The following is a 27,121-nucleotide window of genomic DNA, read 5'->3' on the forward strand; positions in this document are numbered from 1 at the left end:
GATCCAAAGTAGTACACCAAATACGTTGCAGACCCTTTAGCCCTCCAGATGTTTCTCTTGGCATTCTTCACTGAGCTAGTCCTGTCTCAAATTGCCATTGAATAAATTCTGGAGGATTATTACTTGCTACTTGCAAATTAGAAGTTACAATGTTCAAAACAGCAAAGTTTCAGTCTTTTTAGAACTATTGGTCAATAATATTGACAGCATTACCTGAACAATCTATTATAGCTGCAAGAGCCTATGTCTATTAGGAAAACAGAATATTTATTAAGACGCTAATAAATCTTGCTCATTTTTAAAAAAATGTATTTAAATACAAAAACAAAACATCAGAATTTAAATCATGTCAGGTAAAAAGGTTAAAAAAAAGACTGATTGAGAAAGCATGTAGCATTTATAAAAAAGAAAACACATTTCAATATTTAAAAATAAAAATATTGCAATATATTTTGAATAATTAGTCCCAAAGAAAGAAAAGGTTATCATACCTGTACTGAAATCATAGCCATGTTCATTGGATTTTAGTTCCAGCTCTTTACTTAAATTCCCCTATGTCCTTTGTAAGTGATAATATAAACTCTTGTAACAGGAAATCCAAGTTTACACCCACTGCACTATTAGCCCTTCTTTGGTGGGAAGACAAGTGGGTGCATGTGGATATGCAGACACTGGACCTTCCTGGATGCAGCGCCCATTTGTGAGGCGACTTCAGTGGAGGGAGAAAGCCCTGGATGCAGGATAGCACTTAGCAGTAGCAATAGCACTTAGAATAATATACCATTTCACAAAGCTTTACAGCTCCCCTCTCTAAGTGGTTTACAGAGTCAGCATATTGCCCCCAACAATCTGGGTCCTTATTTTACCCACCTTGGAAGGATGGAAGACTTGAGCCGGTGAGAATTGAATTGCTGAACTGCTGGCAGCTGGCAGTAGCCTGCAATACTGCATTCTAACCACTGTATCACCATAGCTCAATACAAAGAAAGCACTTCACTGAGCTAAGTGGTTTAGAACAGTTATTGTTCAAAAGTTACTATTTTAAGAAATCAGTCAAACAACCATAATACTGCACTGAATACGACACATTATTTTCTGAGATTCAAAAACAGACTTGAAATTATAAAAAAAGGTAAATTAACCAATATTGCATTATTATTCAGAGGTAAGCCAGTATAGAAAAAGAGGCATACAGAAAACACATGTGCAGGAACAATCAGAATCTTTTAGCAATTAAAGTAATTAAAAAAAGAAAAGAAATAACAAAGTACACCATGAATTTAGTGAACATTTAGCTGTTTACACTAAGAGCAATGGATGCATTTTAAAAAAGAACAAAAGGATGAACTACCAAAAAGATAGCATGTTTAGAAAAGCAAAACAATAAAAATGTCATCCAGTTTGTCCCAAAAATTAATTTAGTAAAATCTTGAAAATACATTATTTTTCTTTTTAAAGAGGTCAGAAAATTAATCCATATCAAATAAAACAAAACAAATATTTTTGGCATCATTGTGATGGGGGGGGGACAAAAGCTGTTTAATAAATTTTAGAATTATTATTGGATCAAGAAAAAGCAAAATGAATTAAAAGATCTATAGAAAATATATATAATTTGCTTGGCATACAATTTGACAATTGTGCTTGTGTCAGTTAACAGACATTCCCATGACTTCCTTTGGCAGAAGTTAGCAGCTTTCACTTTTCCGTTGTTAGTCTTATTTGGACTTTTTATTTTTGCCCCCTTCTCTCCCCCTCGCGTAATATTTCTAACTCAGAAACAATCTTGAAGATTGTTTGAAGGCCATTTGATTGACCTTGAAGACCATTTCAAAAAAAATTAGCTATTTTAAACAAACTGAATCAGAGGTATGTTTTGGATCACTGTCTTGCTGAAAATTCAACCTGTTTTCAGCTTTGCTGTGATTTGACCAAAGATGCATACATTTTTTGCACACAACTATAGTACTTTACCTTAATAAAAGAGTCTGACGTTGAAGGAGTAACTTGCCCAAGGCTATCTAGTGAGCTCTGATTTGTAGTTAGGCCTGTCCCAAATACATGTTTTGTAGTATTTATTTTTTTAGACACCTGGAAGCCATTGTGATTCAAATCTACTTCAATACATAATTTATGCAATGTTTTGATTTGGAAAAAAAGAGTAATTCAGTGTAAAATTCCTCACAAAATAGGAAGTATCAGAAATATCTTAATATAATGAACAATATTAATTCTGTAGCCATATTTAAATAATTAGACAAATAGAGAAAAGCCTAATTAATTTCAAAAATAGGAAGTTGAGAAACTAATAAAGACAGAACACATGTAGATTTTATCCATTTTGTTTCAAAATTTAAAATAAGGAAAAACTTTCTTCTTTTTAAATGGTTCAACCAGCCAAACAAAGTTGATAAGAGCCTACAGTCAAATGTATAACTAAAACAGGATTAATAGGTGGCAACTTGCTTCTATTTACAGTATTGGGATGGACTCCTTGGAAAAAAAAGAGTTGGATCTGGTAAACTAATTATAAAAGAAAATGGAAAACAGTACATTTCAGCTACCTCTTCCCCATTCCCCCAAATAGTTTCTTAGAGATAGAAGATAACTAAGTTGAACTGTGTCACACAGAGGAGAAAACTGTTCCAATTCAGATAAAGGATTCTTCTTGAGTTCAGGATAGACTGTTAGAAGAAACAGGAAGAGATAGAAGCTCTCTTCTGTCAACTTTTTTCATTCTTAGGAAAGAAATCATTGCAAAACTGCAAATGTTTCAGCCAAAACATTTGAATTTATGACTCAATAATATACAAATCACCACGTGGCATGAGTATCATGAAATGGTACACATACAAGTGTGAACCTGCCCTATCGTACTTTTCTTCAATTTGCCATAATCTCATTTGAGAGAAAAATGTTTGTACTTTTCTGAAGTATTTATTTCTTGCAGAAATTTCTGAGGGTTTTTTTTTTGGTAAAATAGTTTTTAAGAATGTGAATACTAGCACAACCTGTGCTAACAATATTCATAACGATCTATTTTATATAGCACATACATTTAGCCATATAACATTTGGTAATATTACTTTTTTTTAATAAATATTACATGGAGATCAGTGAGCATTAGGACTGTCAGAAAAACAAAACTGTATTTTAATCAAGCTCCAATGGAATACACAGGAGTGTTATTGGGATAGTTCTTCAGATTATTTCACCTAAGGAATATACTTTTCATCAAAGTGCAACTTCATTTAAGATTGCCTGTATAGCAGTGGCAAGATCATGTATTCTTCTATAAGAAAGTGTTCCAAAAGAGGGAAGAAAAACTATTTTATTCTTAACTCTACACTGACTATTTCAAATACTTACTGTTTTTAATTCACTTATGAACAAAGGACATTCAAAAGTTATCTCTATATATACACATTCTCTATATCATTATTTTGTATTAATTCTGTTTGAAAAGGAAAGCAAATCAATACATGCATTTCTAAAACTAATTCTCAAAACAAACTACATTATGCAATTTAAGGATTATGAAGTTTAAAATTCTATTTTGGATGTTTTTTACTTCTTGCTTGGTTTTCAGAGATCATTGCAATCATGCTTACCCTTATTTCCCACAACTGCTAAAGACTAGAATCTAGTTTTGTTTTGATTTTAATGAATGAGGCTCCTGTGACTTTTGGCATTCAAAAGATCTTTCAAAGTGAAAATACATTAAAAAACAGCAAGCTGGAGCCATGCATACTTATTTAATTAGGATAGAGTTTAGCAGTGAGAATACTAAAACAAAACATTTAGTATTCACTGAGCTCAGTGATAAAGAGTTATACACATATAGAATTGGTCCTATAAAAATGAAAGCTATTTTTATAAATACATTCTGGTAAGAAAATTGCTATTTTTTCTCTATAGCTGTTCAACTTACTTTTGTTTGAATCATAAAATTATTTTTAAAAAGGTAAGATTAACATTAGGTGAATGACTTTTATGGAAGACAGCAGTTTCTCCTTAGGTGTTAAAAAAAGAACAGAATTCAACAATAAAAGGAAAAGTAAAATCAAACATTTAGGCACTTTGAGGACTTGGCTTTAATGTGTGCCATCAATACTGAGGTAATAAAATTACAGTTTTGAAGCTACTGTTGCCATAACTGACAGAAGCATAAATTACTGCAAAGAACATTTTAAAAGGAACAAATCTAACATTTTGCCAAAAGCAAAAAGAATTCTCATGTTTCTGCTACCCATTGACTTCCAACCAGCCATACTCTCGTACAGTTTTCTGTAAGTTTACTAACAACCCTAAGCTGAACATTTGAAAACATGTTCCCCCATGGAGGGTAAAAAACATACAGCATTGTGAACATAAGTTCCACAATTGTGTCACACTTGCTTCTCCCCCTCCCCACCCCCAAGGCTGAAGCAATAACTACCTTGTTTTGGAAGGCAAAAAGAGTCTTTGAAATAACATCTAACAATAAATGCTGGACCAAGGGATTGCTTGAGGTTCTAACACAAAATCAGAGTATTATTTTGTTTAAGCTAGTACTAAATTTACCCAAACGGATGGGTAAAGCTTCAATCAAATGTTGTTAACCAATCCAAGAAAATGCTATTAAAACATAACAAGTATATTAGAGCAAACCTGGAAGGGTAACATAAATACTGTTACCTAGAATAAAAATGTGTTAAGACTCTAGTTACACTAAATCCAAAAGAAATCTGTGATTTCCTCATTTTACTTATTTCAACTATAAATCCTAAATTTGATAAGCAGCATTGTTTATATTAACTTAATAAAAATACCAGAAAGCTTGTGCTCGTTAAATATATATATACATATAAAACATACAAAAAGTACAAGATAGTCACATTAAGAAACTATGACAGGTTTCTTTTTTTATTCTTTGTAAAGGGTCAAATTTCTGTCCACCAAATCTCACTGTGACTTTTGTTCCAGAATTCAGTATACTGCACAGAATTCAACTACCTGTGCATTCTGTTTTTTTTTAAAAAAAAACACACACACATACCACAGGACAAAAATGATCTTCTTAAATCAAATTCTATTTGTGAATTCAGCAAAATAATTTCTATAAAATAAAACAGCAAATATTTAAATAGTATAGGGTGGGCTGTATCTGTTTGCAGGGGTATTTGGTTTTTTGACAGGTTCCAAAATAATTACACACATTCAAGTTACCAATTTTAATTTAAATACAGTATTTACTGATGAGTTCCTTGAAGTCTTAAAACAAATGTTTACTCTGGAACAGATACCTCGGGTTTATATTTGACTAACCAGTAGTTTATTTACTTTAATCAAACCCTGCTCCTAAGGTTAAGATTTCTCTTATAATGGATATAGAGCTAAGACAATTCTTGCTTTCAAGTAGAATTGTGCATGAGCAGAAAATCAGCAAGTTAACTTGGTGCAGTGGCACTCACAAGTATTGTGTGATTTTGTTGACTTCCACTTCACTGCAGTGCAGTATAAAGGAAAGTATTAGAAGTTTTATCAAATAAGCTCTATTGAAGAAACAAAACAAGCACACCAAATACAGTCTGTTATGCTCCAGGCATCCTGGCATAGCAAAATTTGCATATTTGTTTTAAATTTTTTTAATTTCTTATTACTGAAAACTAAGTGTATTTTTTACCCCATCCAGAGACAGAACTGTCAAACATCAGATGTGAGGAACCTATGTGCAACTGAAAGTCATCGGCCACTTTGCCCAACCCTCCCTTCCTGTTTTATAACCCAGGTGTCTGAAGAAAAGGGTTTAAACAGCAGTTGTCATTTTGGACAACTGAAATTTTCTTTCCTCACTGGCTACTCTAACTTGGTGTGAAGCCATGCTAAATGTTACAGCTTAACTATAGCTTCAGGTGATTAACTTAATACCAGAATGGAAAAGGCAATGGAAAAAGACCTAGAAACAAGGTATATCACCAATTTTCCACATTAACCAAAGAATTAAAAGGTTACCAGTCATTATGATGCTCATAGTAAAATGGACTCCAGTGGCAAAGAATTATATGAAAGTATTTTTTCTGGTTGACATGAAGAGGCTTACTTTTTGGGTGGGGCAAGGGTAAGGAGTTGAGTTGATCTAACTGCCATTAGGCAGGCAACACTGGTTGTAGAGCGCAGCAGATATATCAAGAAATTAATTGTTGTAGATCTGTGAGTCTCATTCAAGACAAAAAAAAAGTTTCTTGTTTAAGAATTAACAGTCAAACATTAATATACTATATACACCTTTGCCATTTACACATTAGCATCAGGCCATTTATTACAAAACACTATACACTTTCCACTGCAGGCAGGTTATATATTGACAGCAATTTTCTGCAGATAAGACAGTGAATAGACTCTTCACTCCATGTTGATTAGGAATAGTTTTTCTAAATATCAGCCAGACACAGAGAAAAGTTGGACTGTAAGGCCTGGGTGCACAGTCTTGATGGAGCAAGTTAATTATGTGCATTTTCACTATTCTTTTGTCTGAGGTGGTGAAACTTCTTCACTGCCTTCATAATTTTCTTGTGCTCGTTGGCCAGTTCGCTGAGGATTGTTCATATGGTGTGCTGCAGGACCTGTATATGGTTGTCCATGCACATGGTTATTCTGCAAGAAAGAAAATACATTTTAAGAACAATTATTCGACTTTCTTTACTTAAATAGCTGCTTGGTGGACTAGTTTGTAACAGTCTAGATTAAAACGTATCTGTTAACAACAATAAAACAAAAAATAATTTATAATGAAACCAAAATGTCAATTCACTTTTTAACTATATGCGAGAACTGAAGAAAAATAAAGATGCTATCCAATCAATATAAATGAATAGCTGGGGGAAAAGAAGGGAAGAATATTCAGAATTGAAATGGTGAGAATAGTAGCATTATTTATTAAAGAAATCAGTCATTAATTTTTTTGCCCCCAAGATACCATAGTCTTTGAGTCAAACATAGTAAAATAATTTACATCATATGTATTAACTAAATTAATTTAAAAATTTTGTATATAATAATGTAATATAATCTGGGATCAATTATAATCTAAAATTGAAATAAAAATTAGCTGTGCAAGTTTGGAAGAGAGAAAAGCAATCTCTTGAGAATAAACCATATATTTACAGATAAGGGAGGTGATGAATAAAACATGATCAATTTTGTGACAACTAGATCTACATCTAGAGACATTAGTAAAGAAAGCAAAATGAAGGCAAATAAGCAGGAACTAATACTAATCAATTTAACAAATAGGTTAATAAAGAGAAAACAAACAATGCAATTATTATAAGATAATTCATATCAAATAACATGATTTTACTTTTGCAGAGTATGGTATTTTAGCAGCATATAACATTTAAGAGATTAATTTTATACACTTGCATTTAATGTAATTTCTTTCCTTCATGCCTGTTAAGAAAACTGAAAATTCAAAATCCACCACACAAACTATTCTTGAACTATTTCAGATAACCTTGCAAATGAACTGTAGAATCAGATCAATGCTGACTGAAGCATAACCCTTACCCTGGGCCCAACTCTAGACTAAGACTAAGAAGACACAGGTCTACAGGCACCAAATTGAAAAACGCAGTAAAAAGGCGAAAAGAAATAAAGGCACACTCTTGAGCGTTTAGTATCATTTCCCAGTATAATAGGATGAAATGTTGGAGAAAAGAAAAAAAAATGTCTGGGGCTAAAAAATAAGTGTTAAATCTCAAAAACTTGAAGAAAAAAAAGAAGAGTGCCTTTTTGAAATTTCTAAGAAAACTGGAAGATGAGCCAAACCAGGAGGCGGCAGATTATGACTTTGTATTGTGGCCTATCAGCTCTGGCTGCCAAATCAGATGGAGGCGGTAGAGTGGGAGTCGAGACCAGCATCAAAGCAATCATAGCGAGGGGAAAGAGGGAATGGAGCTGTTAGAGATAGAGACAGAGGTGGAGTCTGGGCCATCCATCAGTCTCCAGATGGAGAGGCAACAGCCCCCAGTTCTGGAGGTGGCTGGTGAGGAAGAGGAGGAACAGCTAGGTCCGGTACCTGATGTGTGGATGCGTTGAAGGCAGAGGAGAGCAGCTGGGAGCTATGGGGCAGTCCTCAGGACCAAAGAGCCACTGCTGCTAGCTAAGCCCCACCCTAGCTCTGGGGATAAAAGACATGGGGCGGAGATGAATAGGTGTGGCAGACAACACTTTGCCTAGGCACCAAAGTATCTAGGGCTGACCCTGACATCATCACTATGTTTGGCAATCAGGACCTAACATATGTTTACCAGCAATTTCTGTAAACTACAGCTTATATAATCAAACCGATTTGAGAATGATAGACTAAAACTTTTGGAGTGTGCTAATTGTCTTCTATTATTAGCAGTCATTTTATGCAAAATGTACACATAGTTTTAGATATTTTGAGGCATTTAGGCTTGCTTTGTCAAATTGCCCTGCAAGCACCAACAAATGTTTGCACAGTGTCCAAAAGGCTGGCTGTGATTAGAAAGAAAGAGATGGAGCTGCCTTTCACTGATGCTATAGTGAAGTAACAAATTCTCTTTAAGATCCATCTTTGCTCACCTGTTGATACTGGGTGCCAGGTGAATGGGGGTACAATGGAGCATCTTCTGGTGGAGAAGACTCATGCTCATCAGGAGCATCTGGATCATCTGGTTCCTAGAAATGAAATCCACTCCATTAAAAAAATTGGCAAAATATTTTATCTGTTTTTTATTTAAAAATGATTATTTTGCTATACATTTGTTAAGCTTACACAGTACAGACATTTTAACTCATAGATCTAATAATTTTTAAATTACCAAATACAGAACCAAGTCATTCCATTTTTGTGCATGCATCACTCTCAAAGTGAGTTTTATATGTATGTACTTAACATCTTGGTACCCTCTTGCCACTAATCTATGACCCATAGAAACATCATTCTACTAGTGTTATGTTTTTGTCATCTACATTTTCTTCACTGTGAGGTTCTGTACTGTACTATAGAGTGCTCCTAATAAAGGTGAAAATAGAAAATGCTGCATATTCTGCCTCTCACTACATTTTCAGGGCTCTGTTCCACTGGAATTAAACCTGTTTGACTATGCTGACTTTTGCCCTATCGTCTATTCTAGCAAGAATATACAATACTCACTTATTTAGTGAGCTTCAAACAACTAGATATAATTCAATATTTATTGATTACTAATAAGTCAAAAAATGTTTGCTTAAATAGATTATTCTCACACTGACTATGCATATGCAGCACTGGAGTAACAAAGGGTCAGGTCAGAACTTCTAATGGTTGCTGAATTAGTTTTTCAGTGGAATATTAATGCACTGATCTTGGCTCTCAGTTTATGTTTTAAATAAAAGCGTGTGTTACAGGACCACTTGATGGTAAACTGGATTTTTATTGTGAAAAGAAAATAATCAAAGTTAAAAACTTTGAACTCTACTATGGCTTAATTTGTAGTATGGAGAAATCTTGATAAAATCGAAGAAATAAAAACCTGCAAATTTACAGAACAACTGGTGCTTAAAGTTAAGAGTAGAACTTGGAAAAGAATGGAAATATAAGATTTAGTGATCTCCCTTTTTATGTAGGATTTTTTCCTCAATATGTTGTACCAAGGGAAAACAGCATCTTGGTATAATGTAGTATTTAACATTAATATTTTCTATCCCATGTTAACATGCAAGTCATCAGCTCTTTTTCAAGATTTAACCCAATCAAAATAACTTAATTAACTTACTGCATAAACAAACTATAAATTTCCGGTTTTAAAAGCTCATATTAAAGTGTAATATCAAAGTCTCAATCCATATATCTATTATATAAGCTGTAATTTTATTAAGAATTTTGTGATAGATTATCTGTGTACCAATGAATTTCAAAATAACATTAGATTTCTCACCTCTTCGGGGCACAGTTCACAAGCCTTTGCTAGAGTCATTCTTGCACTGTGAGATCTCTCCAGAAAATAACCATTTGATGTTTCATTACTCTGTACTGGTGGAGACCAGTTATTGTATGTATACTGTGGGTTGCCAGTGTAAGGCCTACGTTCTAGCTCATCTCCAAGCCACTCTACTGCCCAGGTCCATTTCCTCTTCAAATCTCCATTACTCTGTAGAGATAAAATGAAGTCATTTCATATTTGAAGAATTATTCCAACTCTTCCATTCCGTTCAGCTTTTAATATAATGTATTGCTTGTGGCTCATGACTGAGAATTAAAGAAATACTAAAAATGGTCTTTCTATGGGGAGGCAGGATTTCACTAAAATAATAACTTGATTTAGCTAGTTTATTCTGCTGAGAATTCAGATGTGACCAAAAAAGCCTCCATCAATCCATGGTTTTTTTCAGTGAGCACCACACAAACAATATCGAAACAATTACCTGTAAAATTTGATACGCCACAGGACAGTTGCTGAAGAGAGCTACCATACATTTTATACACTGGTAAGCCCTTTTTTGATAATGGTTCTTGGATCGTTGAATGGTATCAAACAACCCATCACGATCATCTGGAATTCCTTTAAGTGCATTGTGAATCCTTAGGGAAGCCAAACAAATCAAAAGATCAGAATTTCACAAAGGCTGAAAATCTATATAACTGTCTGTTATAAAAAGGTAGTTTTGTTCCTTTCCAACTTCTCCTCAGAGCTAGATCCAGTGTTGTTATTTCACAAAGAAAGAACTGACATTCAGCAAAGGCAAATTTATGCTAATTTCTCTTTATAACAATTTTTTCATTAATACTCTGAGCTACAAAAGAAGGAAGGATTCATTAAAATCACCTTTCCTCACTCTTCTGGGATTTGTTTTAAAAAATAGCAACCAGCTTTGTAATTAAACATAGTGGATGAGTATCACTTTCTTAATATTAGCAGAAACTTCTCTTATATAATAAATAAAAGAGAACACAGAATATATTGGAAAATAATTGCAGAGGACCAATTTAAGAAGCAACAAAAATCATAATCCTTGTAACCTTTATGTCTGAAACTGTAACTAATGTTGATAGAATATCCACTTATCTATATTCATTAAGACATCTAAATAGCAGAACGTTAAATATCTATTATATAAATATCATTGTGCTGAAACAGTACATTATTAAAAATGAGAAGATGGAGCAATATAAGTTCTATATAGCTAGATTTAATGATATGTTAAAGTATTGAAATAATTATATCCTACTACTTTATGGATGTATAATTTAATTACTCTTTTGTATATTCTTTATTACTCTGTGTGCACAATTATTAGGCAAGTTAGTATTTTGACCATATCATCCTTTGTATGTCATCCTTTATATTTTCCACCTCCAAGCTGTATAAACTTAAGTGCTTGGTGGATATAAGCAAATCAGGTGATCTGTATTTGTGTAATGAGGGATGGTGTGGCCTAAGGAGATCAACACCTATATCAGTGTGTGCATAATTATTAGGCAGCTTCTTTTCCTCAGGCAAAATGGGCTAAAAAAGATATTTAACTGACTCTGAAAAGTCAATAATTGTAAAAAGTCTTCCAGAGGCACTCTTAAAATTGCTAAGATATTGGGGTGTGACCACAGAACCATCAAACGTTTTGTTGCAAATAGTCAACAGGGTCACAAGAAACATCTTGAGAAAAAAAGGCACATTAACTGCCAAAGATTTGAGAAGACTCAAATGTGAAATTACCAGGAATCCATTATTCTCCAGTGCTGTCATATTCCAGAACTGCAACCTACCTGGAGTGCCCAAAAGTACAAGGTCTTCAGTGCTCAGAGACATGGCCAAGGTAAGGAAGGCTGAAACCCAACCACCACTGAACAAGATACATACGTTGAAAGGGCAAGACTGGACCAAGAAGTATCTGAAGACAGATTTTTCAAAGGTTTTATGGACTGATGAGATGAGAGTGACTTTTGACGGACCAGATGGATGGGCCCGTGGCTGGATCAATAACAGGCCCAGAGCTCCACTTCGACTCAGACACCAGCAAGGTGGAGGTGGGGTACTGGTATAGGCTGGTATTATGAAAGATGAACTAGTTGGACCTTTTTGGGTTGAAGATGGACTCAAAATCAACTCCCAAACCTACTGCCAGTTTTTAGAAACACTTTCTTCAAGCAGTGGTACAGGAAAAAGTCTGCATCTTTCAAGACCAGCATGATTTTTATGCAGGACAATGCTCCACTGCATGCATCGAAGAACTCCACTGTGTAACTAGCCAGTAAAGGCCTTAAAGATGAAAGAATAATGAGTTGGCCCCCTTCCTCACTTGACCTAAACCCTATTGAGAACTTGTGGGCCCTTCTTAAACGGGAGATTTATGGTGAAGGAAAACAGTACACCTCTCTGAACAGTGTCTGGGAGGCTGTGGTTACTGCTGAACAAAAAGTTGATCATCAACAGATCAAGAAACTGACAGACTCCATGAATGGAAGGCTTATGACTGTTATTGAAAAGAAGGGTGGCTATATTGGTCACTGATTTTTTGTTTTGAAATGTCAGAAATGTTTATTTGTACATTTTGAGTTGTTTGTTTATTATTCTCAACTTAGATGCAAATAAACGAGTGAGATGGACATATTTCCCTTTTTCATTTAGTAGCATAATAATTCTGCACACTATTAGTTGTCCAATAATTGTGCCCACATATTCTCCTAAAAAATCCAAAACCTAACTTTTGCTTCCTTAAATATTCAGGTTTGAGGTTTATTAACATTTTGGATTGACCGAGAGTACTGTAGTTGTTCAATAATAAAATTAATCCTCCAAAATACAGGTTGCCTAATAATTATGCACAGTGTATATTAGCAATGCTATATTTTCAGTTTCACTTTGACACATCTTTAGTTATAATACTTTACCAATAAAATATTTAAATGTCAGGAAGAAGAAACAAATTTTGCCTTAGAAATATAATTATCCATTACCTCCCCCCGCCCCCTACAAATGCATACATAAATTTCAAATCTGTCATTCAAACTTGGACTGACTTTGAATAAATCCCAACCAATTATTAACTGGTCTTTTTCTGGGGCAATAGTGTGCCCCATCGTCACCTGAATATCTCTTGCTCAAATACATAATTTACATTGTTACAGAAGTAAAATTTGCATTTGTTAGGCAACTTAATAATTAATTTTAGGCTTCTAGTAGTTTTTCAAACAGAAGAAAAGACTAAGAATCTCAAATGCTAACCTGTGAGTCTGCCAAGAATCCTCAATTAGTAAGATTTGGAGAAGTAGATCCAAATAAGGTCGAAGTTCATATGTGTAAGAATAAGCAACCTTGAAAGGAAAATATTTACATACAACTTCTGATAATTCAAACGTATATCACAAATAATATGTATCATGAATTAGTATTATGAACCTTTTTAGGTCATAACAAACTATCGGCAAAAAGCCTTTAAATAAGATTTTATAATTAAATGATTAATTACTCTTCCTGTACATATGCCTATGAGTCTAGGTATGTATGTCCATGTGTAATCATTCCCCCCCCCCTCTCTGTGTGTGTGTGTGTGTGTGTAAAAATCACTGAACTTTATTAGAATAAAAATACTAAAAACACACAAGTATTTTCCAAAGTTTTATGCATTCCCACTAGATTAGTTCACATTAATATCAAATCAATTATCAAAAATTTGGGGAAGTCTATTTTTCCTTCTCCTATTCATATTCTAATTCTACTAATACATGACTACAGCTTCTGATTTTAGAAAGCCATTAAAATAAAATATAGAAGAGCCAACTTGTGAGTTTACTGTATTGTAATACCAAACCAAGAACTGCAGCTACATTGCAGCTAACTGTGGTTTTTCTTTTTCTTTTGACATTACAGTGAACGTACTAATTGCAAAGGGAAGGTCTCCATTATTTACAAATGTGTATTATATATAAAGATTCATTATTACAGCAATTTAGCTCATCTGCATGAAGACACCATAATGAAAAGTTGTATCATTTTAATGCATAACATATATGTCATAATTTCATTATACAAATTAAGTAAACCACTGTGGAAATATGGTCTATCTCATGTAAAATCATTTGTTAATTGAGTTTTGCCATATAGTGTGAATTAAACTGTCTGAAAACTATTTATGAATTGCTTCCCATGCACTGAAGTTGCTTCTTCAAGAGTAAAAATCGATCCTTAAAGTTCAGTGCGACAAAAGACATAAAGAAAACCAATTCCTGTGAGCTGGTTCACAAACTTCAATTCTGCTATTAATTACTTGTTTTAATATGCTGGAGCCATTTTGCTTGGAAATATATTTGAGATATGGGAGGCAAATATTTTATATGGATATGAATCAAACTGTACATATATCAGTAACAATGATATGACAAAGTCATTTCCATAGGATATCCTTTTTTTTGCTTTTACCTGCCAAAGTAATTCACTGAGAACTGTAGATGAAAACTGAGGATTTTCCCAACAGCAGAAACGAAGAAGTTTGATAGTCTCTTCTGAATTACTACAATCTTCTATAATTTTTTTCACATAACTGGTCCGCACAAACAAAATGTCTGCCACATTTTGCTGCAGTGCCATTATTGGTTGTGATAAATTAGGATCGCCATATGGATTGCTAAGTGGAGGATTACCTAAAATAAGTATGCAGTACTTTATTTTTTGCTCTTAATGATATATATTAATAACATCAAATTCTAAAACCCATGCTAACACACAAACATACATATCTCCTGTTTAACAGAAAACTCGTGTATAGACCTAGATCATGGATGGGCAATTAATTTTCCGAAGCAATTATTTGCAGGAACATCAGTTAGTTATGTAAAATGTCATTCCAGAATGTGGTGGGTTTTTTTAGTACTGCAATGCTCTCATATTGGAGCTAACTATTTGGTAATGTTACTTGACAACTGTATTAAAACAACAGTAAAAGGAAGTTTTATGTATCACTGGCATTGATTTCTATTTTACTAGCAAATTTAATAATAGGATTTTCTTTAAAAGTATAATTCAAATTATGATGAAATTAACACAAGGAAACTAGTGTTAAAGTAAAAGCTAGTACTTCTTCTAAAGACAGAATGCAGTCCACAATTCTAAGTGGAAGCATTCACCAAAAGTACGGTTGTACAATGCAATCAACTCTAGGAACTAAAATTTTCATTTTCTACTTCAAACTGATTCATGCTGTTTTTGAAGAAAGCATCTCAGAGCCTGATCACTCTTACCTCTTTATCAGTACAGAATATACATCACTCTATAAAAATATTGATATAATATATTCAGTAAGATCTAACAGTAATGAAATTTCTAATGCATAACAGCTGATTTAAATTTCTCATTAAATAAATTTCTCATTATTAAATCTATAAGAAACGTAGCAAAATTTATCCAAATCCCATCAGACAGGTTTCATACTAAATACATTCTTTTATAAACCGCAAAATAGTACCATTAATAGAAGACTGCATTCGTGATGCCACATTGCAACAGCGGATTAGTTGGGACACCACAGTGTATAGTTTGCCCAATTCAGCATATTGGTATTTGATTGGAGGACCTGGGCCTTCATCCAGTGCTACAAGCATAAATGTTGCAGGAACATTTAATTTTAAAAGTTGTGTTTTTTCTGCTACACCTAAATGGAAAGGGGATAAAAAGGAAAAATCATTAGGAATCTAATTATATTTTATCAAAATATTATCTACAAAAATTCATACATATCATAATTAAATCACCGGATCATGTCTGGGAAAAAAATGGAAATGTGAATATAACCAGATAGCAACACCTAGTTGACCCTAGTAGATTCCAAAAAAGCATGATCAAATCTAATTAGCATTTGAATGAGGACTACATGGAATCTGAAAACTATCAATTGAGAGTGTCATGTCAGGAAAACATCCCAGAAGAAATAAATTGCAAATTACTTCCATGCATATGTCAAAAAATTAGATACATCCACAAAAATTCAATCTCTTCAGTTACGCATCACAACCAGTAAATCATTCAAATCAGCAAACAAATCTTTCACATTCAATAAGATACAATAGAGTGTTCAGATGCAAAAGATCAGGTCCACATGTGAAGGTTCAAGTTTCTTTATTCCTTTCTCTCCAAGTTCCCTAACTTTTCTGCTTCGCCTTCATTAAAAGAAGTATCCAGTTAATATTTTATTTGCATTTTACCAAATGTGCTTGCATAAAAATTGAATAATAATACTACATCCTTGGTTTGGACTTGAATTATTAAGTTTCCATCAATCTTAGACTGTGAATCTAACTGCAGATTATGCACACATAATAATTTATTAAATTTATACACCACCAAACTTTCAGCGACTATGCGATTTACAATTCTTAAAACATAAAAAAATAAGACAGAAATCATAAAAACAGCTTAAGACAAAGATACAACGATGGCACAGGGAACAGAACTGAATATCTATTGTCCTCTCCAAAGGCTTGAGTGAAGAGCCAGGACTTTAAAGCCCTTTGAAATCCCAGAAGGGTAGGTGCCATTTAAATTTGGGAGGGGGGGGAAACCCTAATTCCAGAAGGTAGGCATTGTTATAGAGGAGGTGTGCTTCCAGGATCCTAATAGGTGGCATTGTTTATAATCAGTGCAACTTGGAGCGTGCCAGTTCTGACAGATCTTTTACTCCCTCAAGCCTTGGATTCAAATGTACATTGGTAATACATATTTCAAAGAAGCCTCCCAATTACTGTTTTTTTTTCACTGAAGAATTGGAGGGAATTTCTAGAAACTTAAAACCACAGCTTTCATTGTAAAAGAGTTTCTGCAACACCTAATGGGCTATATTAAAAATGGCATGAACCTTTAAATGAGATTGGATTTTTTCAAAGGGAAGGGAAACAGGGAATAATATGGCATAATCAAATGAAATTATCTGAACATTTAGTTTAATTGCTTTTAGAAAGAAACAGAAAATTACCTAAGTTGGCATACATCACGAACAAATTGAAATATTGCTGCAAATGGCGTCCATGCTCAGACACTTCCCTTCTAAGAAGATTCAGCACAGCTCTTAACAAATGGTCACTCAAACTTAAATTGTCATATGCCTATAAAAATGAGGTGAGTTAATTTTTTATTTACAGGCTAATTATATTAGAACATAAATTACAGTTTTATTAAATATTTTTAAGGGACCAACTGGACTAGGAACAAATCTCAAATCACAATGTACTGCTGTGAAGATCTAGTTTAATGTATCCACACTGTATGCATATAATGTAGACAAATAATAATAATTGTCTGACCAACTATAATCAAACAACATCTGATTATCTCAGGTCCTTAGCAAAGTCTTGATAGATTGATAAAAAGCCAAATTCAGTTTAAACATCTGGCTAAGTGGGCAACCAACCACAATAATGATAATAACATTCCACCTCTTTATCATTACACACACCCCAAATATATATTTGTATATTTGGTTAACTCAAGGCAGTCAACCTAGCTACAGATAGCCCTCGATGTACAACAAAATGAGGCCAAAATTTCCATGCTAAACAATGCAGTTGTTAAGTGAGTTAAGTTGTTAAGCAAATCGCTGCAGCTAAGTGAATTGTGCATTCATTACATAAATTTTGCCCCCCCCATTGACGTTATTTGTTGGGAGCTGGCTGGGAAGGTTATAAATGGTGATCACATGACCCGGGACAGTACAACTATGATAAAATACATTCCAACTGCCAAGTGCCCAAATTTTGATCATGTGACCACTGAGAAAATGCAACGGTCATAAATGTGAACAATATAAAGCCATTTTTTCCCAGTACCATTGTAACTTTGAACAGTCACTAAACAATCTGTTGTAAGTCAAGGACTACCTGTAATAGTCCTGCCTCCTATTTTCCCCACAACTTAAGTGATTATCTCTCCCTCTCCAAGCTAAATCAGCTAAATATTAAGCAGATATCAACTGCCAGTAATATTCAGGAAGTTAATATAGGTAATTCTTGACTTACAACCATCCAACAAATTTTGAGCCCAAAATTTCTGTTGCTAAGCAAGATATTTGTTAAGTGAGTTTTACCCAATTTTACGACCTTTCTTGCCACAGTTGTTAAGTGAATCACTGCAGTTGGTAAATTAATAATATGGTTGTTAAGTGAATCTGGCTTTGTCATTGACTTGCAAAAGGGGATCACATGACCCTGGGACAATGCAACCATCAAATATGAGTCAGTTGCCAAGCATCTGAATTTTAATCACATAACCATGGGGATGCTACAACAGTTGTAAGTGTGGAAAAACAGCCATAAATAACTTTTTTCAGTGCCATTGTAACTTCGAACGGTCACTAAATGAAGAGTTGTAACTCAAGGACTACCTATATAAGCAACATGAATTCATAAACAGTTAACCAACTACGATGCTTTGTATCAAAACAGGTTATTATACTATTGTATATAAACTAGTTTTTTTCATATTGCATTTTGGTTGCATACCTGACTAGAAGGTCCAGGTGAAGCAAAAGGAGAAGGACATGGTCCATCTTGTAATGAAAAGTGTGCAATAAATACTATCAATTTTGCAAATGCTCCTCTTACTTCAGCACTAGGGCATTCCAAAAGATATTCAGAGAAGCGATTTGAAACATTGAAAAGTACATTGTGTGCAAACCAAAAACGAACATTCTTGCTATGACGAAGGAGAATGCACAAAGCATCATACCTGAAAAAATATTTAAAAGATATCAATTTCCAGAATATTGAACTATACATATGAATTATAGTTAGTTGCTAATAATAAAAGTAATCAAAATTATTAAGGCATACTAAATATATCAAAGATATAGAATTAATATTATAGAAAATTTGTACTATCAAAGATTTCCTGCTTCTTTTCCTAAAATCCTTCAAATTTCCTTTGCTCCTTTCCCATTTTCTTGTGTTACATTCACTTTGCTAACTATGTTTTAACAATAACTAGAATCCCTACCTAACGAATTTTCTTCAGCATCTTCAAACTCTTGCTTGCATTAACTGTATTTATTGTTCTGTTTTAAGAAACCAAAACCAGAACCTCTGATGGCAGTTAGAACCAAATTCAAAAGAGCCACATTTCAATCTGTATATCATCAGATAAAGCTGTTCAAATGATAGGCAGATTATTTTGAAGTAGATAATATTCAAGTTGCTGATCATGTCAATTGATGATGACAAATTCTTCTTACTATCTTTGCTAATTGTTATGAAACTTTGGCTACATCCTGCTGGAATCATATGGCAATTAAAATATTAGTTTCTTTTGTTTACATCTATGAACCACTAGAGCAAATGGCAGACAGATAAGGGAAGATTCTTTATACAGTGTCATTCAGTGTGTCTCTTATCTGGCTTGTTAATAAAATGAGTCTCTCGGTTTAAGTGATAAAGGAAATTCTGTGCATACACTCTTTCAATGTCGTTTAGATGGAAGTACAGTTTCCTTATTCTATATATTTCTTAATCTATCTTTTACTTCAAATGTAATAAATATCTCCCAGCATTCACTGATAGCTGGGTTAAGTCTATACTCTGCAGTCAAATTTATTATAATTATGATCCAGATTTTAAAAAAAACATAAAACATAGTATTTAATGAATCATTTTATATTGTTTACACCTGATAAGCCACAAATATAACAAGCTCAGCAGACTCAAACAATTTATGGTTTATATAGAAAACAAATTTTGAACAAAGCACAGATTTTATATTATGATAATAGATGAGAATTTATGAATAGACAAATATTGGATTATTTAAACATAAATGGGATTATTAATGAGAAACCTGTTCCTTCACACAAAATAAAATGGATTAACAAAAAGAATTATACAACCCTGTGAAAAAATTAATGTACAAAGATTTGTTGAATGCACGAGGAGAGCTAAAATCAAAACAGGAGTTGAACTCCCAGGGATTACAATTGGATTGGTGGACCTATCTACAGATTCAATCAAAATATAAAAAAGTCAGAGATAGGAAAGTTATAATTGTTGATTTGCAGGAGTTAGATAAGATTTTGATGGGCCAGGAAAAAGGCATGATTTCTAAAAGTTATAAACTATTGATGAGGTTAGAGATTGGCGATGAGATAATAAAGGACACAATGATTGCCTGGGGGGAAAATTTTGGATACTCAATTCATCTGGAAAAATGGCAAGAGATTTGGTGGGGGAATATGAAACTAGTAGTTTCTACGGCATACAAAGAAAATATTTACAAGATGCTATATAGATGGCATCTCTCCCCCGATAGAATGGCTAAAATGTTCACTGGACAGTCTGCTGAATGCTGGAAGTGTGGGTTTGAGCGTGGCACTTACTATCACCAATGGTGGACGTGCCCAGAAGCAGTAAAATTTTGGGGAAAAATAAAAAAGTGGCTTAATGAGATTTTAGATCAAGAGATTGAATGGCGACCAGAGACATGCTTGCTCGGCTCCAAACCGGAAAATATTAAAAAAGATTCATGGTATCTTGCGCTACACATTATCACAGTAGCGAGATTAACATATGCTCAATTCTGGAAAAATAAAAATACCCCATCAGAGGAAGCAATTATAAAGAAGATTTTGGATTGTGCGGAAGCAGATAAATTGACGAAAAAACTGAAAGATAGAGACCAAACACAAACATTTTTATCTTGGGAAAAACTATATACTTGGCTATCAAAGAGAAAAATAAAACCCAAACCAGATTAGGAGTTGTATTTATTGAAAAATTTATATTATACAAGTAAAGTGAGGTCGGATAGACCTAAGTGATTTATAAATGTAAATTAGTTGCTCTATCTCCCTCGGAATATATTATAGATAAACTGTACCGAATATTAAGTTATTAAGGTACTACTTATAGGCATATATGTTATCTGTCTTATTGTTCTGTTTGTCATTTATATGGTGTGTTGTCTTCTTTTTTTATTGATAAATGTAAATAAAGATTATTTAAAAAAAAAGAATATTTCTGTGTATATACTGGTTGACACAAATTGAATGAAAAATAAGTAGGGGAACTATTTCAACAACCAAATTTAAATCAATCCTATATTATGCTATCAATCAAATACAAATAAAACAGATTTGAAATAAAAAATAGGGCTAAAAATAAAAAGAAACTAATACAAATTTTCAGATGTAGGGAGAAGTACATATAGAGGCATGGAACTGGATGATCGAGAAAGATATAATTAAACAATGGTCAGATAGAAGTAACAAATAGAAATCATGTTCTTTTCCAGTCAATTTATTCAGGTTAAGGCAGATAAAATAATCTGGCATTCCCATTGTTAAAGCACTTGCAGAGAAGCAAGCTTTCATTCATGGCCAAGAGGAAAGGGGTGAAACAGATGGACTGGGAAAGAATGCTCCAAAGCTGCCAATTCATGAAGCCCAGAAATGCAATGCAATAGCAAAAGAAGAGATAAGAGATTTTGACACCTAGCAACTTGTGAAATTCCCCTGCCACAGGAAAAGAAATAAAGATTTGACAAAGCTGTGGGAATCAAATCCAGAAAAAGTGTTTTTATTGTAAACCGCCCAGAATCACTTAGGCAAGATGGGTGGTGTAGAAATGAGATAGATACAATCATGTGAAAAAGAAAGTGCACCCTTTCTTTCTAACCATGAGTTATATGGTTTTAGTTATCATGCCTAGTCCTTAACAATATTAAAAATAGATAAAATACTGCCTCAATGAACAACTCATGACATATTACACCATGTCATCATTTACCTTACAAAAAGAAAGCCAAAATGGAGAAGCAATGTGTGAAAAACAAAGTACACCTTATAACTCAACAGCTTGTAGAATCACCTTTAGCAGCAATAACTTGAAATAATTGTTTCCCATATAACTTTCTCAGTCTCTCACATCATTGTGGAGGAATTTTGGCTCAGTCTTTACAATATTACTTCAGTTCACTGAGGATTGTGGGATTTGTTGATACACAGCTCTCCTGAAGTTCCACCACAGCATTTCAATCGGGTTGCAGTCTGGACTTTGACTGGGCAATTGCAACACCTTGATTCTTTTCTTTTTCAGCCATTCTGTTGTAGATTTGCTGGTGTGCTTGGGATCATTGTCCTGCTGCATGACCCAATGTCAGCCAAGCTTTAGCTGTCAGGCAGATGGTCTCACATTCTGGAATACTTTGGTATACAGAAGAGTTTATGATCAATTCAATGGCTGCAAAGTTCTCAGGTCCTGTGGCTGCAAAACAAGCCCAAATTATCCCCCCTCTACCACTATCCTTGATGGTTGATATGAGATGTCTGTGCAGATATGCTGTATTTGGTTTTTGTCAAACTTGGCATTCTGCATGAGAGCCAAACATCTCCACTTTGGTCTTGTCTGTCCAAGGGACAGTGTTCCAGAAGTCTTGTATTTTGTTCAGATGCAACTTTGCAAATCTAAGCCATGCTGCCATGTTCTTTTTAGAGAGAAGAGGCTTTCTCCTGGTCACTCTTCCAAACAAACCATACTTGTTCAGTCTTTTTCTAATTGTACTGTCATGAACTTCAACATTTAACATGATAACTGAAGTCTGTAAAGTCTGAGTAGTAACAATTGGATTTTTTTGCAATTTTTCTGAGCACTGCATGGTATGACCTTGGGGTGAATTTATTGGGACATCCATTCCTGGGAAGATTGGCAATTGTCTTGAATGTTTTCTACTTGTGAATAATCTTTCTCATGGTAGAATGATGGACTTCAAATTGTTTGGAAATGGTCTTATAACTTCCCCAAATTGATGGACAGCAGTAATTGCTTCTCTAAGATAATTGCTGTTGTCTTTCTTCTTTGGCACTGTGTTAACACACCTCAATGCTGGAGACCAACAAACTCCTAAAACTTTGGCTTTTATAGAGGTAGTCATATTTGCTGATGATCAATTGATCAAGGACACTAGATTAGCAGCACTTGGCTGCTACTTAGCTTCTTCATTCCTATAGAAGCAATAAAGATGTACTTCGTTTTTCACATATAGCTTTTCCATTTTGGTTTCTTTTTGTAAAATAAATGATAACATTGGGTAATATGTCATGTGTTGTTGTTCATATAAGGTTGTATTTACCTACTTTTAAGAATCACTAAGGACCAGACAATTTTTATTATGTTCTGATACATAAAACCATAGAACTCAAAGAGATGTACTTTCTTTTTCACATGACGATAGACAGACAGACAAGCAGGCAGGCAGGCAGGCAGGCAGACAGACCAATGACTCCACTTGAGAGTTTGGGCATTTACCTCAAGGGCACTGCTGAACTAATTGTATACATGTATACAACCTTAAATTAATTATATACATGCCCAAGGACTGGGCTGAAGATAGAATTGACCACAAAATAGTTGTCCCTCTATGGTAGTGAAGCTTTTGTGGCCCATCGTCTGCCAGTAGAGATAGCTGCAGAGTCAGAAGAGGAGGAGGTTGAGGGAGAGCCTGGGCCAGCTTCGGAGCCTTTGGAAGGCTCTGATAAGGAAACGGGATCAGAGACAGAGGCAGAGACAGGGCCTTTTGTCCTCCCCCAGGTGGATCAGCAGTCTTCAGGGGAGGAACAGATGGGGTCCATCTCAGATGCGCGTATGCGCAGAGAAAATGAGAGTTGAGCAAAGGAAAGCAGGGAGAGGCAGACACAGACGATAGCCAGCCCCTCCCTGGCTGGGAAATAAATAGGAGGGGTTTGGGAGTGGCTGGTTGTCACAGACAGCCGTTCGTTTCTAGTATACAAGCAATTCGGATTTCTTGGATAAATCCAGGTTTGCTGGGACTAATTACGTTTGCTTTTTTTTGTTTATCCCTGTGAATAAGAGACTGTGACTGCCCTGTTGTAAAAGGGGGTTTGTTTTACTCATCAGTAAACATCACTTCTTGTGAAGGCTGGGTCCGAATAGAAGCAGTCGGGTGGGTGAGCAATGAATAAACCATTGTGTCACTGTCCTTCACCAAGGCTGAATACATTTCAGGTAGTAAAACTAATTGCCAAGCCACACAGTTTACAAATTGCTAGAGGATTTTGTTATTACTGAATCCAAATGTTTAGAAATGCTTGAGGAAAATACACTGAATAGTCTTTATGAAAACAAAAAGATTAATTCAAGAGTAAAGTATATTGACACCAAATGGCACTATGCATAGATGTACAAAGGCAAGGACTTGTCAGTGTCCATAATTGTGCCACAGAACAAATGAGATACAATGTGCTGATAAAGTCATCACCCTGAGATCAGTTCCAGATGACTGGGGGTTTAGGGCCCCTGTTTGAAAGGGATACTGGAGTTTGCTTCATCGTTCTGCACTTATGAGCCCTTTACTCATTAAGTCAAATGGTAAGAGATATATACAAAAGTTCTTTACACACTGTGGAAGTATCTGTTTCTCACCTGGCCTATTAATATAATGAACGCCGTTTCTCCGGGGGCTGCGGAGTGGGTCAGGAGTGGGATGATCCAGTTGGTCTGGCCAGTCATTGAGTCGAATAGTTTTGGCCACGCCTCCTTGTGCCTCCGTCGCCTCCAGGTTTGTTTGACGAAGCGAGATCTAAAAGACAGCCTCTGCCAAGAGTTAGCAAGAAGTTGTGGAAGAGTCGCAGGTGGGAGGGGCTGACCCACTCTGCAGCCCCCGGAGAAACGGCGTTCACGGTAAGTCCAATGCCTCTTCTCCCAGAAAGCTGCGGAGTGGGTCAGGAGTGGGACATACCCAAGCTCATCAGCCCTACAGGTGGGAAGCCTGCGAACTAGGAGGCCTCGAGGCCCGGTGTACCTGTTGGAGTACTCTCCTGCCGAAAGAAGCCTCCGCAGATGCGAAGACATCCAAACGATAGTGCTTAATGAATGGAACAGGAGTAGTCCAGGTAGCTGCCCGGCAAATTTCCTCGAGGGAGGCCTGCGTGGCCCAAGCAGCGGTGGTAGCTGCACTGCGAGTGGAGTGAGCAGTGACACGCCTCAGAGAAGGAATAGACTGTGCTTCATATGCCTGGGCAATGCAAGCCCGGATCCAGCGACCTATGGTGGCCGAAGATACCTTAGATCCCAACGAGGCGGGTTGAAATGATACAAATAGTGCCTCAGAGCGTCTGGAAGTGGCAGTCCATGAGATGTAGATCTTAATAGCTCTGCGGACATCTAGTGTGTGCCATTTGTGTTCCAGTGGGTGAGCTGGTCTGGGGCAGAAATTTGGAAGAATAATTTCCTGTTCCCGATGGAATCGGGAGTTAATTTTTGGAACAAAGGACGGGTCCAATCAGAGGACCACTCTGTCCGTGTGGATGATACATAGGTCAGGCCGGATGGAGAGGGCCGCCAGCTCCGAAATGCGCCGGGCGGAAGTAATTGCCACCAAGAAGGCTACCTTTAGTGAAAGGTACCTGAGGCTCAATGTGCGTAAAGGCTTGAATGGTAGTTCGGTGCGGGCCTTTAGTACTTGTGGTAAGTCCCAGGAGGGATACCGGTGAACTACTGGGGGACGGAGATTCCGAACCCCACATAAAAACCTGTGAATGGATGGATGATGAGACAGCGGTGCTCCGTCCCTGGGTGACAGTACCGTGGAGAGCGTGGCAACATGGCGTTTAAGTGTGTTGAGCGCCAGTCCCTTACAGAAGCCATCGTGGAGGAACTCCAGGACTTGCGGAACAGAAGCTGAAAGGGAATTAATCTCGCGCGCAGAGCACCAAGAAATAAATACCTTCCAGGTGATATTGTAGAGTCTGATGGTGGACTGTCTCCTGTCCGCCTGCATGACTCGAATGACGTCCTCGGAATAGAGTGCCTCTCTCAGAAGGAGCCCCTCAATCGCCAGGCGGTCAGATTGAGCCATTGGGGCTCCAGGTGGTTGACTGCCCCCTGGCTGAGTGACACCCTCTCGGGTGGAAACCGCCAAGGACGCGCTATCGAGAGGGCCACTAGGTCCGAGAACCAAGGCCTCCTCGGCCAGTGGGGGGCGATGAGAATTATGTCCGCTTCCTCCGCTAGTATCTTGCATATCACTCATGGGATTAATGCTAGAGGTGGAAATGCATAGAGGAGCCCCGGTGGCCAGGGGCAATGGACAGCGTCTATGTCCTCCGCTCCCGGCGATGGGTAGCAAGTGATAAAACGTGGAAACTGAGCGTTCACTGATGTGGTGAACAGATCCACTTGAGGTTGTCCGAATCGGTGACAAGTGTCTTGGAAGAGACCGGAGTGGAGACGCCACTCCGACGGTTCCACCATGGTGCGACTGAGGAAGTTCGCCTGGAGGTTGTCCTTGCCGGCGATGTGATCCACCCTGAGGGAGAGGAGGTGAGCCTCCACCCACGTCCCGACCTTGAGAGCCTCCAGCATTAGTGTCCTGGACCTCGTCCCTCCTTGGCGATTTACGTGGGCTTTCGCCGCAACGTTGTCGGTAAGTATTAAAATATGGTGGCCCGGTATGGTTGGTTGGAAGGTCCGAAGGGCCATGTAAATTGCTCGAAGCTCTAGCAGATTGATGTTGTACTGCATCTCGTTGGGAGGACCAACGACCCTGAGCTACTTGCTCGTCCAGGTGCGCTCCCCATCCTTGGAGGCTGACATCTGTCATAATGACTATCGGACGAATGTCTGTGAATACACATCCCTTGTCCAGGGCTGGGGATATCCACCAGCGTAATGACCGGCGAACCGACAGAGGCACCCTCAGCTTGGTACGGGAAGCAGCAGTCTTGTTCCATTGATATGGTAGCAGGAGCCATTGGAGACTGCGTGCATGGAGCCGGGCCCAAGGCACGATATTTATGCAAGATTCCAGTTTCCCTAACAGTTTAGAGAGGGCGAGTTTGGACATCATTGGCTCCAGGAGGATTTGACCGATGAGTAGTCTGAGATTGTCTCTCCTCTCGTGAGAGAAGAACACTTGTCCCGCCTGGGTGTCGATTATTGCCCCAAGGTGTGTTAAGCGGGTTCGGGGTTCCAATTGGCTCTTGGGTAAGTTGACTAAGAACCCGTGTTCCCATAGGACCTGCAAGGTTAGTTGTAGGTCGGCTAGCGCCCATGGAAGGGTGGGGGCCTGAACTAATATGTCGTCCAGGTAGGCTTGAAGCCGTACTGGGACGGAGCGTAAGTGCGCCACCAGGGCCGCTAAGACCGTTG

At 36.4% G+C, this 27,121-nt stretch overlaps 1 protein-coding gene across 6 annotated transcripts in view; it reads right to left on the reverse strand.

Moving 5' to 3' along the window:
• Positions 1–4,070: 4,070 nt before the first annotated feature.
• Positions 4,071–27,121, reverse strand: part of USP9X (ubiquitin specific peptidase 9 X-linked) — a 117,502-nt gene continuing 94,451 nt past the window's right edge. For all 6 annotated transcript variants that reach the window (XM_087895221.1, XM_034423840.3, XM_087895220.1 and 3 more), the window contains 9 exons: positions 18,473–18,698; positions 16,951–17,080; positions 15,448–15,633; positions 14,406–14,626; positions 13,212–13,300; positions 10,414–10,570; positions 9,927–10,139; positions 8,590–8,685; positions 4,071–6,636 (listed from right to left, as the gene is read on the reverse strand). In XM_087895221.1, coding sequence (XP_087751347.1) covers positions 6,502–6,636; positions 8,590–8,685; positions 9,927–10,139; positions 10,414–10,570; positions 13,212–13,300; positions 14,406–14,626; positions 15,448–15,633; positions 16,951–17,080; positions 18,473–18,698 — 1,453 coding nt within the window. In that variant the 3' untranslated portion in view covers positions 4,071–6,501. The remainder of the gene's footprint in view (positions 6,637–8,589; positions 8,686–9,926; positions 10,140–10,413; positions 10,571–13,211; positions 13,301–14,405; positions 14,627–15,447; positions 15,634–16,950; positions 17,081–18,472; positions 18,699–27,121) is intronic.

Source organism: Pantherophis guttatus, chromosome 5 (genome assembly GCF_059756535.1).
Source record: "Pantherophis guttatus breed Tessera chromosome 5, ASM5975653v1, whole genome shotgun sequence".
Lineage (NCBI taxonomy): Eukaryota > Metazoa > Chordata > Lepidosauria > Squamata > Colubridae > Pantherophis > Pantherophis guttatus.